Source organism: Emydura macquarii, unplaced genomic scaffold (assembly GCF_026122565.2).
Source record: "Emydura macquarii macquarii isolate MOO-44397 ecotype Brisbane River unplaced genomic scaffold, CSIRO-AGI_Emac_v2 contig_3220, whole genome shotgun sequence".
NCBI lineage: Eukaryota > Metazoa > Chordata > Testudines > Chelidae > Emydura > Emydura macquarii.
Window position 1 is genome coordinate 3,326,049 of NW_027133357.1, and position 16,413 is coordinate 3,342,461.

Below are 16,413 nucleotides of genomic sequence, written 5' to 3' on the forward strand. Positions count from 1 at the left end.
AAAAACCATCTCTAATTAGATAGCAAGTTCTTCAAGGCAGGTACCATATGTCTAGAGTGCCTAGGACAAGGGGTCTTGATCCTGACAGAGCTCTCTGGTCCCTACCATACAGAAAGTAATTGACTGGGATATCATTTAATACTTCTCAGCTAACAGGCTGCATCCCTGGACTCCTCAAAGGCAAAGTCAGTGCAGAGCACCAAGCCACAAGAGTGAAGAGCAAAGGAGCTTGTAATGTCACCAGAAGCCAGAATGAAAGCCATAGCTCGTGTACATCTGGAGAGGGTACGCGGAATTAACAGTTCCCAAGAACACTTGCTAGAGCACACCAGGTGCGCCAATCTGAGTGTCCACCCTACTGCACCCCATTTGCCCAACCACTTCCTTATGACAAGTTTTACTTTTATTCTATTATACACATGTACTTTTGAGGGTGTTTCACAGTCTGATTTCCTCTAGCCTAAGCCACAATTGGTAATCATCAACTACAGGCTTCAATGTGTAAAGTTACTAAATTCAGACAGGGTTAGTACCATTCCCATAAACAAAGAAAAGGCTAAACTCCTACGGTGACACTCCTGTCTCAATTCTCATGACTGTCAGACAGACCAAGTCCCATTCTGAATGTATAGCACCCCCACCTTCCTTGGAGATGTGTGTTAAGGAGCTAGCTCCTTGGAAAGAGACCTTGAACGCTAGGTTGAGTTCTGGAAGGCTTACCCCTCTCCTGGTATCTGTGGGCCACGTTTCCACATCAGTGGTTCTCAACCAGGGGTATGCGTACTCCTGGGGGCATGCGGAGGTCTTCCAGGGGGTACATCAACTCATCTAGATATTTGCCTAGTCTTACAACAGGCTATATAAAAAGCACTCTCGAAGTTAGTACAAACTGAAATCTCACACAGACAAATTGAGAAAGTAGGCAATTGTTCAGGAACAGGGCACTGTGACACGTTTGTATTTGTGTGCCTGATTTTGTAAGCAAGTCATTTTTAAGTGAGATGAAACTTGGGGCACACAAGGCAAACCAGACTTCTGAAAGGGTTACACAGTAGTCTGGAAAGGCTGAGACCCACCGTTCCACATAGACTAAGCACATTTGTCCCTGAATTTTTAAACTGTGCAGACGATCAACATGAGCATAGTTGGCCACGGTGTTGTGGACAGAGCCAGAGCTGTCTGAGCAGGGACTGGAATGCAAGCCTTGTTCCATCAGAGTCCAGATCAGTTAGCTTCCCAGGCATGTTGCAAAGCCCATCTTCTCTTTGCTAAAGCTGCTAAGGATGACATGGGCTGAGCTGGACAGATGTAAGGGTAGTCCTAGGTTTAAGTTCACACTGTGAATTTTAATTTATGGGATGGGTGCCTAGAGTTGTATTCAAAGAAATTTGATTCAGCCAACTCTCTGAATTTCCTTGCAATGCCGCTGTGTTTCTGACTTCCGCCCACAAAAACATCTGCAGGTACATTACAAACACCCTATTACACATTTTTGCAATAATGGGTGATAACTCAATCTATTCATCTGGCAGGTTTACTGAAGCTAGTAACCAAGCAAATGGGGGGCAGGGGTGTTCTTAATCGCACATGGGATGAGTGATAGCACCTGTGCCACTAAGACCACCCATATTTTTCCAGAATTTTGGATGCCCATCATGTTGGTGCAAAATCATAGCAATGCGATCATTTCAATGTTCTCAATTAGAACACCCATCAGCCAAAATGTTAACAATTTAAAATGAAACTGCTTTGTTTCATCCAACACCGCAAATCAAACTAGCAAGTCATTTTGGACTTCCTACCCGTAAACAAGAAATCATTAAGAAATACTAATGAGTTAAATCAAAACATACATACACACCATCTCAGCATGTGGTCTTATTTTCCTGAACTTACTTAGCTCAAATACATAGCTTGTTTTTTAAAAAGTTTGGGATAAAATGGTTTGAATGGTGAGCACATGCACTGGATGTCAGCCTGGGGTACATTTCTACAGCCTAGTTATAATCCCTTCGAACAGAGACAATCTGTATTTGTAACAAATGCTATTAGATCTTTAGAGAGCTGCTGACGCATCCTGGAAAACAAACATCTGTCCCAGCCAAGTTCAGATCTGGAGAACTGCAATCTGCCAACCCAATTCTTTCTGAAGTTTAAAATGGATACACGTTTCCTTGTTTTCTGTTCTGAACTGTGCAACATTCTTCTTGGCTGTGTGGCAAACAGACAGCTTCCCCCTAGTGGGTCCCACACTTCCACCCCTTGTAGTGGGCCAGGGAGTCACTGGTCACCCCGTCTCCCCAGGGAGGTACCTTGCTGGGGCTCCTCCTGCCAGCTGGGGCCAAGGGTTTCCCCCTCTCTGCTCTTCGGGCTGCAGAGAAGCACCATCTCCTAGCCTGGGGAAAGCTTCTCCTCCAGCTGGCACAAGTCTTCTGGCAGCTTCCTTCTCCTGTGCTTCCCCCCCCTCCCTTTAGGGAAGGCAGGGTTTAAGTACACCTGGACTAGCCCTTCATTGGGTCCAGGTGTCTCTGATCGCCCTGCAATCATCTCTCCTCTGCTTGCAGGAAAAAATGGCTTTTGGCATTCTTGCGCTTACGAACTGGCCCTGGTATGCCCTTTTGAGGCCTCTGGCCTGACTTTATCACCGCTGTTAAAAGAATGTCATGTTTCACCCTAGAGATGGCTGCTTTTCAGCAGATCAAATGAATCTTGTTCATTGTTTGTGTGTTCTTAAGTCTGTAAAGGGCTTTGAGGCCCAAGGTGGTGGATATATGCAGTTATTTAGAAATAGCACAGTCATATTTTCTGTTTATCTTACTTTGTCAGTTACAAGAAATGTACATAAGAACAAGGAGTGTATTGCTCAGGAGCTCATCTGCTCTTGCTGCCTATTCTCCAGCTGAAGCCAAGCTCTCTCACCATCAGCTAACTATGATAGGACAGAGGATTAGGAGTTCAGGAAGGGAAGAGGCAAGAGGAGTACATGAACCAAGGAACACAGATCTCAGTAGCACACATAATGTACTTAGGTAATAAGCATTTATATGCTCAGTGCTATAAAAGCAGAGGGAGCCTGAACCTATCCCCAAAAACTTCCAATTAACTCGGACAATGTCATTCAGATTTACATAAAGTCATACTTCAGTTCTTTGTCCCCGCAAAGTTTGAATTATGAACAAAGTTCTGTAGGTGACAATTATTCTGCTGCAGAGCCATCAGGAATTTCACTCCTCACCTGTGTAGACCTACGAGTCTGTCTGGCCTGTCTGGATCGGGCTTTCCTTAGTGACTCTGCTTCTTCATCCCGCACAGGAGTCAGATATGACCTGAAAGAAAGGGTCAGGAACACAACAGAAAATCAGACGCTTGACCCCTTTGGTTTGCAAGTCTCAAAGCAATGACAGTATGCATCCCGTTTCATACACACTGCTCTGCTTCAGCGTAGTCAATGGAAGTTACACCTTCTGCTCCCCTTAGGGGACACTGCAGTTTTCCGGAGGCCACCCAGCAGCTGGCTGATTGCTGCAGCTGCCATGTTTATTGTACATTTTCAAGCAGAGACTTCTAAAATGTTAACCTGTTAGACACATTGTATCCTCCCCTGTAAACCAAACCCATTAAAAGGGACTCCCTGCATACCATCTGGGACCTCCATTCACCCCTACCCCCTTTTAAGTCTCAACACTGAATTATATAAATCCCAAAATATGTAATCTCATTCAGAATAAGATTTCTAATTTTCAGATAAACAAATACGGCTGTTGTACATTCCTCACAGTCTTCAACTTGTCTTTTTTCACTACTAAGGTTTTCCTATAATATACCCAGATGTAACATGACTGCTTATGAGTTAAACTTCTATTTTTATCAATATGAAATCTGTTACAATGGACCCATGCTGAAGTGCACGCTTCCTGAAGAGATGGAATCCCCAAAGTGCAAAAGGTAACTAGAATACTAAAGGAACTGGTTCCAGCATACACATTGGAGTAAACCCCACTCAACCCTCTCATAGTGAAAGGTGACCCATTTAAAGCAGAAGGAAGAAACTTTACACAACATAGCTAACATATGGAACCCATTGCCGCTAGATTTCATTGATGCTAGTGGAATCCAAAAGATTAGACATTTATATGGAGACAATACCATTACATTAAACATGATGAAAGTTTTACAAGGTTCATCAGCCCTCTTTTTTAGGGCATAAGCCATCTACTAAATGATAGGTGATGCAGAAAAACCTTCCCCTACAGGCAGGTTATTTCATAATTGTCTATCAAGGGTTTCTTGTACCTTCCTCCTCTGAAGTATCTGATACTAGTCTTTGTAACTCAACTGGACAGTGAACAACGAGTTGAAGGCACACTGAATGAGACAAGGGATTGTGGATAATCTTGCTTCATTTCCGGTGTGTCTTGTATCGTACAAGCTGCAAGCGAATTGGTTCTAAAGGTGAGGGGCTCGCTCCTCCAGGTGCATGGGATAAGATATTCTGGCCACATCTAGCCAAACACACACTTCTACATTCAGATTACTGCTCCCCTCCTCCCAAACACCTAAAAAAAATTAAACTTGGGAAAAGTGACTGTTGCTTGGTTAAACACTCAAATCAGGAAGGGACAAAGTGAAGGCTGCTCATCAATGCATAAAGACCTGAAATAGTACGATACACATTTTCTACAACCTTACACACAAGTGAAGAGTCTTTTACTGTGCACAGCACCCAGAGGCAGTTAAAGCCATTTGTATGAAGAGTGTAGTTACAAAATTAAGTACGACAGAGCAGTGGTGAAATTTTGCTCACATCCATAAATCACCTGTGTTTGTAGCGAAGTAAATGTGTTCGTTTACTGCTCTGAGCTGCACCTAAGGTATGCTATGCCGCATGTTGGAGAAACTGTAGGACTTGCTAAATGAATAAAATACATACCAGTAAGACATCAGTCATGCAGTAGTCTAACTAACGGAAGATAACTGAACCAGTCCAACAACGTTGGAATGTACATAAAAAATTACAGGATGCTCCACATTTGTATCCAAGACTTAGGGGAAAGTGTCTAATATTGTGTTTGAGAAACAGGATGTGACCATGTAAATAGAGATAATGCCTATGTGCAAGTGGGTAGAATTAAAAGGACACCAGACGATGGGGTTGGGATCAGCAAACCTTCTCAAGAGCTGCACCTGTGATGAGCCTGTCTTAATACTGCTGGGAAGCCCTGCTGAAGATTGATGTAGTAAGAGGCTATGTCTACACTACCACCTATGTCAGCAAAACTTATGTCACTCAGGGGTGTGAATATTCCATTCCCGAGTTACATAAATTACACAGCTATAAGTGTTCATGTGCATAGCGCTATGTCAGTGGGAGAGCTTCTCCCGTCAACAGAGTTTATGCCGCTCATGGAGGTGTTTTTTTCTGCTGCTGGGAGAGCTCTCTCCCATCGGCATAGAGCATCTTTGCCAGATGCACTGCAGCAGAACAGCTGTATTGGTACAGCTGCAGCCATCTACGTATAGACATACCCTTAGAATAATCTCCAGGGTATCCCTTGTATTAACATATTTGTGATGCATTCATGAGTAGGAAGTTGTGTGTATGGGATATAGTAGGAGGCCCAAAGGGACATCAAGAAAGCCCATTTTGCAAAGAACTTTCTAATCACTCATCACAGAAGTGTGTTATTTCTGGAGCTCACCTAAAGTTATTGTAAATGGCTGAGAGGGTAATTATATTATCAGACATGACTCAACGGTGCCATTGCTTTGCAGAGCAGCTATTTCAAAGCTGAAATGTGCACACACCTCCACACTGCTTTAACAACTTTTTCCTTGAGTGGTTTCTTCCTTAGTCTGGAAATTCAATCAACGAGCAACACATCTAGTGACAGTTTGGTCAAGTGTTTGCTCCAATTCTTGTCAAATATTTCATTTTAATGTTTTTGTGAAAGGCGATACCCAAAAGTTGTTATGCTGGATAAAATTGTAAGGTGAATCCTAAAACACTAGTGTATGTTAAATAGAGGTATGTAGGCAAGAGATATTCAGTTGAAAGGAGATGGCAGTCAGTGAGGCAGATTGTTCAAAGAGACATACAGGGAGAAATACTGACACACAGTGTTCAGATAGGGGAGAGACAGAGGGGTGGCCAACGCTAGCTAAGGAGAGCAGACAGTAAGACTATGAAGTAGGCTGGAGACAACCCACAAAAGGGAGTTTTGAACTATATTTTGAAGGGAATGGTTTGATCCCCAAATTTAAGCTCTTTGAAAGACAGCAAGTTTTACATGGTCCTACAGATCTCTAAGGATTCGGCCATAACAATAACCACACATGCCACAGTAGCAGTATTTTATTTCTTTTTCTTAAGAAAAAGCAAGCACTGTGTGCTGGTTCAAGTGAGCAGTTATGGGGGAGCACGTGCCCTTAGAACGCATCTGCTAAGCCTGCCTGTCCCGTACCTACTCATTCACAGAGATCAGAATACCATTTCATTGGGGGCCAGGTGAAACCTTCTTAAAATGATGGTTGTGATAGCCAGCCTGCATTCAGGATAAATGTAAAAGAGCAATTAAGCTCCTTTGTGGAACAAAGAGCTAAAACAATAAGAGCCACTGGCCAAGACACAGGCCACATGCAAGGCTGGAGTAGGAGCTACGCAATGTGATCTGAGGGTTTTCCCCTGGGGTCTGAATGCAGATACAAGGGACTGGATACTGCGTATTGTTTGGAGGGAGCTTCAACTTTGTGAGAAAGGAATAACCACCACCAGAGAAGCATGCAGAGAAGCCCCAGAGGCAGCTGAGAAACACTTCAGCGTGACCCTGAGACAAAGCTAAGTGCTTCTGGATAGAGTGATGGCTGGAAAGAGGCATATTCTGCAACCAAAAACTCTCCTGCTGTTTGATTCCTATTGTGTTCAGGGAAACAGGACTTCATGTTCTTTCTTTGTATGCAAACAGGATTGCACCGAAGAATACACCAATTTCTGCCAAAACAGTGAATATTTGGGGGTCTTGTGGTTTGACTGCTTGGGTCAAAAGGGTAAGAATAAAATGTTGCCTGCAAAGAAGGAAGGGGAGATTCAAAACAGGGCACCGAACGGGCAGCAGCAAAAGAAAGCACACAAACTGGTGAACCAAAAGTACAGGGAGCAGGTCAACTTTTTACCTTTCCTAATTTGGAGACCCTGAACTGGAATATGCTGTGGAGAGAAACACCTCCCAAGTGAGACCTAAGCAAAAAAACATTGCAGAGAAAGAACATGGTAACGCTTTGACTACCTGGGGGTACTAGAGAGGGAGACAAATATGCCTGTGGAATTCAGCAGCTTAAGATACTTAAGTTAAAAGTGTTATCCTTGCTATCCTGTTACCTTTCAGAGACCTCTGGGTCCAGCCATCCAAGTCAATGATGTCAATAGCCACGTAGATGTATACTGTCTGGCTATCAGCAGTCAGCCACTTTTGGCAAAAACATCATCTAGCTGAAGAACACTGTGTAGCTTGAAAGCTGGTCTCTTTCAACAACACAAGTTGGTCCAATAAAAGATATTAGCTCACCCACCTTGTCTGTTTGACAGCCCGACAGACAGCACCTTTACAGCTTACTGAAGTTACAGTCTTTTATTTTTAGTAGTAATGATGAAGAGCCCTTCACCCCAAGGATATTAAGGAATGGGTGGATCAACACTCAGTAACACTGGAAGTTAAACATTTGTATTCATTTAACTCCCAGGCTGTTGCTTTCCTCACAGGGCATTTCACAACATTCGCCTGAAAAAGTCATAAACCCAGAGGATACATATCTTTAAAAAAAACTTAGTTACAAAGGGCCCATGCCTTTGGAAAACGCTTCATTATCCTGGTAACAAGTTCCAGAGGGGTAGCCGTGTTAGTCTGTATATAGCAAAAACAATGAGAGTCCTGTAGCACCTTAAAGATTAACAAATTTCTGTGGGCATAAGCTTATAAATTTGTTAGTCTTTAAGGTGCTACAGGACTCCCCTTTTTTTCATTATCCTGAATGTTCATACAAAACCCAATATTCTCATAGCAATAATTATACTAAGAATAAATGCATGTTGTGCAGACAATAAGCACATGATTTCGATTCATTTCAACAATGGCATTGGTGCTCACACAGCAGGGCTATATTTTATGCTGCTCATTCTACCTGGAACTCTCCCAATGTAGTCATCACATGCCCTCCTTAAATCTCCCCTCTCTAGCTCATGGCTGACTCTCTGAAACGTCCTTAATTGACAATATTACAGGATACTCCAGATATCTGATTTTTTCTCCTAAGAAGAAATACAGGATACTCAGGATACTCCAGATATCTGATTTTTTTTTCTTAGACGAAGCTGATTTTTGCTCCATCACATCTCTTGCTATGAACAACGTGGGTTACTGAAGCCTGAATAGGCCAAGTAAGCTGCAAATGTTCAGCCCATAGATAAATCCAGCACTTTGAGTTCCTGCTCTTAAAGGTACAGTATCACTATTAAAAATAATGCAGCAATTTCATGTTGATCTTTTCAGCTAAAAAGTGGAACAGGAATCTGCCATCTTATAGATATTTATGAAGTTGCTAAGCAGCTTCAGGGACTTGTGACAAGGCAGCTAATCCACTATGCTTTTTAATAACCGGAGATTTTTTTAAAATGGCACCATTTACAAAATAAATCCATTATCCCTAGAAAGGAACCCTTCTGGTAGAATAGCACAGAGAAAGCATAAATAGGTTACCTCCTAACGCAGGCCTGCATAGCGGCTTGAAGGTCAGGACAAGCTTGGAGATTTTAGGAAAGGTAGCGAAAGTCTGCAGTATCAGCACTGTCTCCCTTGGAAACTAGTAAAAACCTGCACTGTCGCAACTATCCCTGCAAGCTTGAGGTAGGGAGAGACTTGCCATTTGCTAACAAACTGCCTGCATGCTTTGCGGGGGACCAGACGCAAGCACTGCAGGAAGCAGTGCTGATAACAGTTCCCAAAATACAATCCATTATACAGATACATATTTTATGCACTAGACAGCAAATCAATAGCCATTCTTATTGGGGAAGAGGCAGAAAGACTACTCTGCTGATTATACATAAAAGCAGAGACTGAGTGTTCCTTGTTCTTTGTTTCTTTTATTCCACCCTGCACTTACACGTCTCATGCATCAATCTAAATTAACTGTAAATACCGATTAAATCAGTAGCCACAGAAAGCCAGCTGAGGAACATTTAGGGATACCTGACAGGCAGGAGTGAGGTATATGTCAACTCTGCAAGCGGTTTAAGCAGGAAATCGGAGAGGACTGCACCTGCCCATGTTGAGTGATTTAATAAGCTGGGGACAAGGGGATAACAAGATTTCAGGATCTAATACTCTAACTGTGCCTCAGCTTACTGTAAACAATTTGTCTGAATAGGCCACACACCACTTTCAGTTCCTCCGTTTCTGCCTTAATGTTAGTTTAAGGTTTGGTAAATAGCTAGGCTTGGAAGGATTTGATTTTTATTGGTAAGTGTCGGTAAACGTTTCACTGTACACACAAACCGATAAAGAAATATTTCCATTAGTAGTAATCAAGATTTACAGATAGACAAAGAAAGAAAAATGCTGCTTGGAAACATAAGAATCAAAATCCAGGGATTTAGACTTCTGAATTAGGTTTGTTACAAACGGACTAACAAATTGAATAGTAACGAGTATGATTTGTTGATTTAAGGGTATTTAATTTGTATACTTCGATGTGATGTTGACAATTTGTGTTTTAACAGTTTATGAAGCTTTAACTTTTTCAATCTCAACACCTACTGTCATTAAATGTCTGACCCACACGTACTTTCCCACAACTGTGAAAGTTTTGAAATCAATAAAAATCTAAAAAATGCTTTAAAAATCACTGTCAAAACTATAAAAAAACGGAAACTGAATTCTGCCAGTTTTTGACTAGTCATCCTGCTTCAAATTGAACGTGAAATTCACATAAAAAGGTTTAAATATTCATGAGCCATGATGATCTATTTTGCAGCGTGATTAGAAAGGTAACGAATAAATCTGAAATTCTCCATATGCTCCGTTGTACCTGATACATTCAAGGTCTAACCCCCCCCAAGATGAAAAGGTCTCTCAGAAGACTTGTGGTCTGTGTCAATTGCTATACAAACTACAAGTGCTCCTTCATTCTTCCTCTCTTTTGCTGCAATGCTAACAAATACTTGGACAACTGGTAGGTAGCTGGTGTGCTGTGCCCACTGCCTATCATGCCATCCTATGTTTTCTCACTGCTTCACTGTGCTCCCCTATCTGTCTACATCCACCTGTTGTCTTTAGACTGAATGTTCTTTGGGGGCAGGGACTGTCTTTATTCTGCATTTGTACAGCACCTAGCACAACGCTGACCTGGTCCATAGGCAGGGTTCTTTGGAGTTACTGCAATACAAATAAGTGCTTTGCTAGGGGCCCAAGTGCTAGCTGTCCTTCAGCATCAAATGCTCCATACTCTTCCAATGGGATGAGGGAATGAAACAATGGCACTGAGGAGAACTCACGAAGACAGTAGGGAGGAAAACAGCATGGAGCTAGAGCCTGTGAATGTTTCAGAGAGTGCAAAAGGCTAAACCACACTCAGTTAACACTTTGGCTATCTTTCATCATATTCCTCAATATCGATTGTTGACTAAACCCTATAGAGAAGCCTGAAAAAATTTGAAGTGACAGTGCCCCTTAAACGGACTGATTTCTTTAAAAAAAATTTTTTTTAAATCCAATTTCTGATCAGGTTTGCTTTGTTTCATATCTTAATTTTTAAATATCCTTCAAAAATGCTTGAGAGAGACTTCTTTTTGCTTCCTTTGGAGCTTTTCAGCCAGGAAAAGATTAACTGACTGCAGGGAAAATAAGGAAGGTATACGCAAAGTGCTGCCATGTACAAGTAAACAGAAAGAATAGAAAATTTCCTACACTAGTTTTTTTAGTTATCTTAGGTCTTAGTTGCAGCTAGAGTAGCTGCAAAGTTGTCCAGATAGGGTTAGGATTTTCACACTGGTTTGCCTTAAAAATGGCAATGTGGTGCCAAAACTACAGGTCCCAACGGGCAATGCTGTACAGTCTCAGATCTAGATGGAGCATTGCATGCTGGGGCCTGCAGTCTCCCTAGGTTGCACCTTTGTGTTAAAGGTGGGAGTTGTTGCATGAAATGGAGCAGAATGTAAGTCAGCCGTAGCACTCCAGGTAGAACATTCAGCCAGGCACAGGTTGGGGGGCCCTTGCCCAGAAAAATTTCAAAGTCTTTCGAACTCTCCTCATCTTTGAGTGAAAGGCATTTCTTGAACTAAAGAAGTGAACACATTTCACCTTCTCCAAGGTGAAGCTACACAGCAAGCAGGGCTGAAATTATAAAACCTTTGACAATAGGTATTTTACAGTCTGCTGTAAAAAGAGCAATTCTTGAAAAAAATACACGCAACTGAAAGCCTGAACACTAAAAGAAACATCTTACCACCAGAGATTCAAACTAAATAGTGACACAAATGAGATGCTACCAGAGGGTTAAGGGATGGAACAATAAACCATGAACAAAAATGAACACTCAGCAGACACTTAAGCAGCCCTCTACTGCCACCTTATGGAATGAGATTTTGAAAATGTCTGAATATTTGCAAAAGGTTAACCAACCAGAGCTCAATGGTCAGAATCTCATTTACATTTGGTAATATTAGCAATATTTTCTATAACCTGTAACAGATTTACATACACTGAACAGCTAAGACGGCATCCTTTATCATACTCCAGGCCTTTAGTTTTATGCTGAAGATACTCAATATTAAATGCTACAGGGCTTCTGGTAAAAATAATTCCTACCACGATGAACGGAAGCGACCTAGCCTTTATTGCTGCAGCTTATGCAAAAGTTGGTCAATCAAAACTCCACAACGGCTAACTTACTTGATTCACAACTCAGCCTGCAGCATCCACCGTCAGCTGCTATGGAGTAAAGGCAAATTTAACAAATGGCCCATGTTTTTAAGTTGAATTAGTTCTCAGTTACCCACACTACATAGTTTCATGAATAATCAATCAGACATACATTTAGAGAAAGAACCCTGAATGTACACCACACACTCAGACAATCTCACTGTCAAGTACACTGAACAAACGCGACACACCAATGCCTTTGATTAGTAAGGAAGAGCGGTAAAAGAGAACATACTTTGGATGCAAAAATCTAGATGTGAAAGGCAGTTTTACCTGCGGCTTGTGCCGTTCTGTCCCTTATTGCAGTTCCTTCTAAGCAGTTCAGAGATCACTTGAGCTACTTAGTTCTCTCGCACATTCCTCTAGATCCCTGCAGGTGCTAAAAAGCCATGGAGGTGACCTTTAGGTCAGCAGGCCAGCCCACAGCCTGGGCTTATCCATCCAAATTCCACTTTCTTCATCAGGAATGAAAATGCAGGACGTGAGTGCCAAATAAGATCCCCACCTTGAACACTCGGGAGCAAATCAATCCAGGAGCTGAAAGCCTAGTAGTACACCTGCTTGCTCTGTGTGTAGGAAGCCAAGCTCTTGATAACAGTGACACCCCACCCCTCACCTCGACCTTTCCCAAATACAAACGCAGCCCGATTTCCCATACAGCAAAAACAATCTCTCCTCTTCTGAACATGGAAAATCAGAGAGCCAAAAGAATTCCTGCCTCTTCCACGTCACCCCACCGGCACTAGCAGCTTTTTTAAAAAAGGGACAACTTTATCTGAACGAGATTAACTGTAAGAACAGGGCAGATAAAAGCTTTCAACAGCAGGTGCTGGACGATTACTCACTAAGTGCAGGGAGACCTTTTAACTTGTTGCTGTCTTTGCTTACCCAGTGTGTTGCATGAGGAAAAATCTCTCCCTTCTAATTAAACAAATATACCCTATTCATTCTGTTCAAGCAGTGTCTAAGGCCCTGACTAACTTCTACAAGAACAAAGGAGATTCAGACAATTGAAGTGCTTTAGATCAGGAGTTTTCAAACTGGGGGGTACGCCCCCTTAGGCGGGTGGGAAGGAATGTTCCAGGGGTGAGCGGTGATGGCAGGTGCCTCATGCCGGCCCTGCACAGCAGGGCCCGAATCAGCCCCCACAGGGGGGGGGGACACGACACCTCCACCCCAACTCATTTCAGCAGGACACCCAGGCTGTGGGTCAGTGTTAACATCTGCCGTGGCTGCACCAAGTTTCTGCTCCTGGTAGTCTCTGCACCCAGAGCTGGTTCTGCCCACAGAGATCACCACACATGCCTTTCCCCACCATGAAAAGCAGAGGGGGGGAAGGGCAGAGAGGCAGGTATAGGTCCTGCCCTAGCGGTGTAGACGCAGCTCACTGCTGAGGAAGCCTTGGCTATGCTATTGGTAAGTATCCGTGTGTTTGAAACTTACAAGTGTAGGCAATGTAATGAAGGTTGTGTTACGGTCTCTGTTCGGTTTATGAGCAGGCTATCAAGCGTACTTTCGAATGCGTTTATTTTTCTCTGGGTTGCGGGGAGGGACAGCACAACCAAAAATTGCAACTCAACTGGGGGCTCAGCTCAAAAACTTTAAAAGCCACCGGTTTAGATTGAGTAGTGAGACTTTAAGAAGTGGAAGTCCACAATGTGGAGACCATGTGTGTTAAAACTTGCAATCCATGGAAATGATAAAATTAACATGCACCAAAAATTATTTAATTGAACCGAAGTTCTTAACATCTGAAACACCTGGTATAGGAAAGGCACTCAAATGTTAGTGTGGAGACACTCCTGGTTTGTTCTAGTGTCCATTCTGGATTGACATATTAAAATAACAATTGAAAAACATTTTTCTAATCTAATCCTCTGGAGACCAGGTTCCCATGCTGCTTTGCAGGTGGTTCTTGAAAATAACACGAAAGGTGAACAGCCATGCCAGGCATCCATGCTTCTGCTAGAAGAATCACTGTGTTCTGACTCTGGACAAGACAAGATAAAATGGCCTTGCCAAAATCTGCTCTTCTAACAGCGTTGGGTTCAGTTAATATATACTACAGAACTTTCTTAGCTATCTACATGCTGCTTTAATTAGCAAATGGATCCCTGGAACTCTTTGGAATTAAAGGAAAGGCGGAAAGAGAAGGTATTTGCCAAAGAGGTTTACCCAGCGTCAGTCAACTTTCTTCAGCCACTTGAGAAAAGTCTATTTAAGGTACTCGCACTCCCTCTAAATAGCAAGGTGTGATGTTTGAATAGGAGGGAGAAAACAATGCCAGACTTTTCCCCCCAGAGCCCTGAAAGACACTGGCCCAACACTTTTATTTGCACTAATCCTGCAATTTAGGTCTGGTCTACACTAAAAAATTAAGTTGGTATAACAATGTCTCTCAGGGGTGTGAAAATCCACCCTCTTGAGTGACAGTTAAACAGACCTAACCCCTGGTGTAGACAGCGATAGGTCAATGGGAGAATTCGCCTGTCAACCTAGCTACTGCCTCTGAGGATGGGTTCTCCTGTCAGCACAGGTAGTGTCTTCAGTAAAGCACTGCAACACTTATTTAAAACATAAAGGGAAACCAACCATTTGCCTGAAACTGATTATACACTAACAGCTTGCCCTGAGCACTCAGCACCTTCCCTCATTTAGATGGATCTTTCACACAGGCACACCGGGGAGAAAATTATGTTAAAAATAGGAGACTGATTGTAAAAGCCAACAAAAACTGGCAGGGGAGCTGGGGAGAGACAAGCACTAAACTAAACTAAACTACTCCTAATTCTTGCATAAACCGATGAGACTTCAACTTCAGAGATGTCCCTTTAAGCTACTATCGTTATCAGAAGTGCAAAGGCCTGGTCCACACTTATACCAGAAAAGCTATGCTGCTTATAAAAAAAAAAAAAGTCATGTGTAATCAACAGAGCTGTGCTTGTATAAGCTTTAGTGTAGATGTAGTTATACCAGCACTGAAGTGCTTTTGCTGGTATGGCTTGTCTCTTGGGGAACTGTGTACATGGGGCTTCTGGTTTTTAAGGTTTATTCATTTCATTTTCGGGGGTTATTTTCAGCAATTTGAGTTTTATGTAGATGTTCCAAATCAGGGCGTTTTTAGGCCCTTTGTATATACTGTAATGAGTAATGTATTATATGCATTACTCATTACAATAGGATGTACTGTAATAAGTAACCTTTGTAATGTTCCCTAGAGCCATTTAATGTAGCACTGTTTCAATCAGCACTACATTAAAGCACACTAGGGAAACTTTCGTGCACACCAGGAGGATCTACATGGACCAATTAACATGCAACACATTAGCATACTTTAGAAATCACACCCCCATAGCACACATCACTGCTCCGTGTAGACAAGGCCTTAGATACAAGTAACCACTCCCAGTGTTTTTTGGATAAACACTGATTTCATTGTTATTTTTTAATCAGGGTATTTTATCGGTGTTCATCAGTTGAAACTGAAAATCAGAAGCCCTATGTACAAGCTATGCCAGCAGAACTACTTTTATGCTGGCATTACCTGTGTCATACTAGGAGGGTTTGCCAGTATAGCTAGGCCAGCAAGACTTTTCTACTGTCGACAAGGGAGTTGTTCCGTGATCCTTTTAAAAAAAAATCCTAGGGGAAACTCGTATCTTGCAGCACACATGGCACTTCACCACAAGTGGTCCATTCCCCACTAGCTTTTCAGCCCGTCCTTGGACAGCTGTGGCCCCCTGTGGCTGAAAGTTAGCAATCTCATCTGAATCAGCCCTGCTTGAGGGAAGGCGCAAGTCCAGACCTCTGAGAGGCTTGTTCTGGCATCTGACATCTCACAGCAATACCAGACAAATGTGTCAGCTAATCAGGATTGCCAAGATCTTCCAGAAAGTCACGTCCATCTGCAAGGGACAATAGTAACTGGACTCGCAACAAGTGGTCTGCATTTAAACTGGTGGGGAATGGGGAGAATATGGCCACTGCTTGTGACACTAAATGCATGGTAAGGCTGTGAGGGGCAGTGAGGACTGCAGTGAAGGGGAGGATACAGTTGCTTAGGAAAAAAAAGTGATCAAAAAGCTGGTAACGGTTGAGAGAAATCATTGTGACAGCAGCAGAAGGAACATCCTCTCAGCAGTGTAAAGATCTCTCACAGGCAGTAAGGGTCATCATAGCACCTCAGAAAAACAATCACCTGACCATCATCATGCCTGCGATTGTGATAGGACAGCTCTGGGAGACCTTACCATCCGTAGCATAGAGCACAAACCCAGGAGGGGCCATCTATTAGCCTTGCATATGGAGGGGAAGGACTTGGATGTGAGATTTCTATATACTGCTTCCATAAACCTGTAATTGATGCCTTTTAGAGAATTTGATTTACACAGTTTGGCCTAGATTGGACAAAGATTTCACAATAGGGAGCAATCCTGCTTTG

General features: G+C 42.6%; 1 protein-coding gene across 5 annotated transcripts in view; it reads right to left on the bottom strand.

The window, feature by feature from the left end:
- PPP1R12B (protein phosphatase 1 regulatory subunit 12B) overlaps window positions 1–16,413 on the bottom strand; it is a 145,353-nt gene that overhangs the window by 61,442 nt on the left and 67,498 nt on the right. For 4 of the 5 annotated variants that reach the window (XR_010916859.1, XR_010916860.1, XM_067531427.1 and 1 more), the window contains exon 15: window positions 3,236–3,326. Coding sequence is in view for 2 of the 5 variants with exons in the window: in XM_067531427.1 (XP_067387528.1) it covers window positions 3,236–3,326 (91 nt within the window). In the remaining 3 variants the exon portion in view is untranslated. Of the gene's footprint in view, window positions 1–3,235; window positions 3,327–12,245; window positions 12,285–16,413 lie in introns of those variants that run through there. The other variant, XR_010916861.1, reaches the window with a different exon arrangement.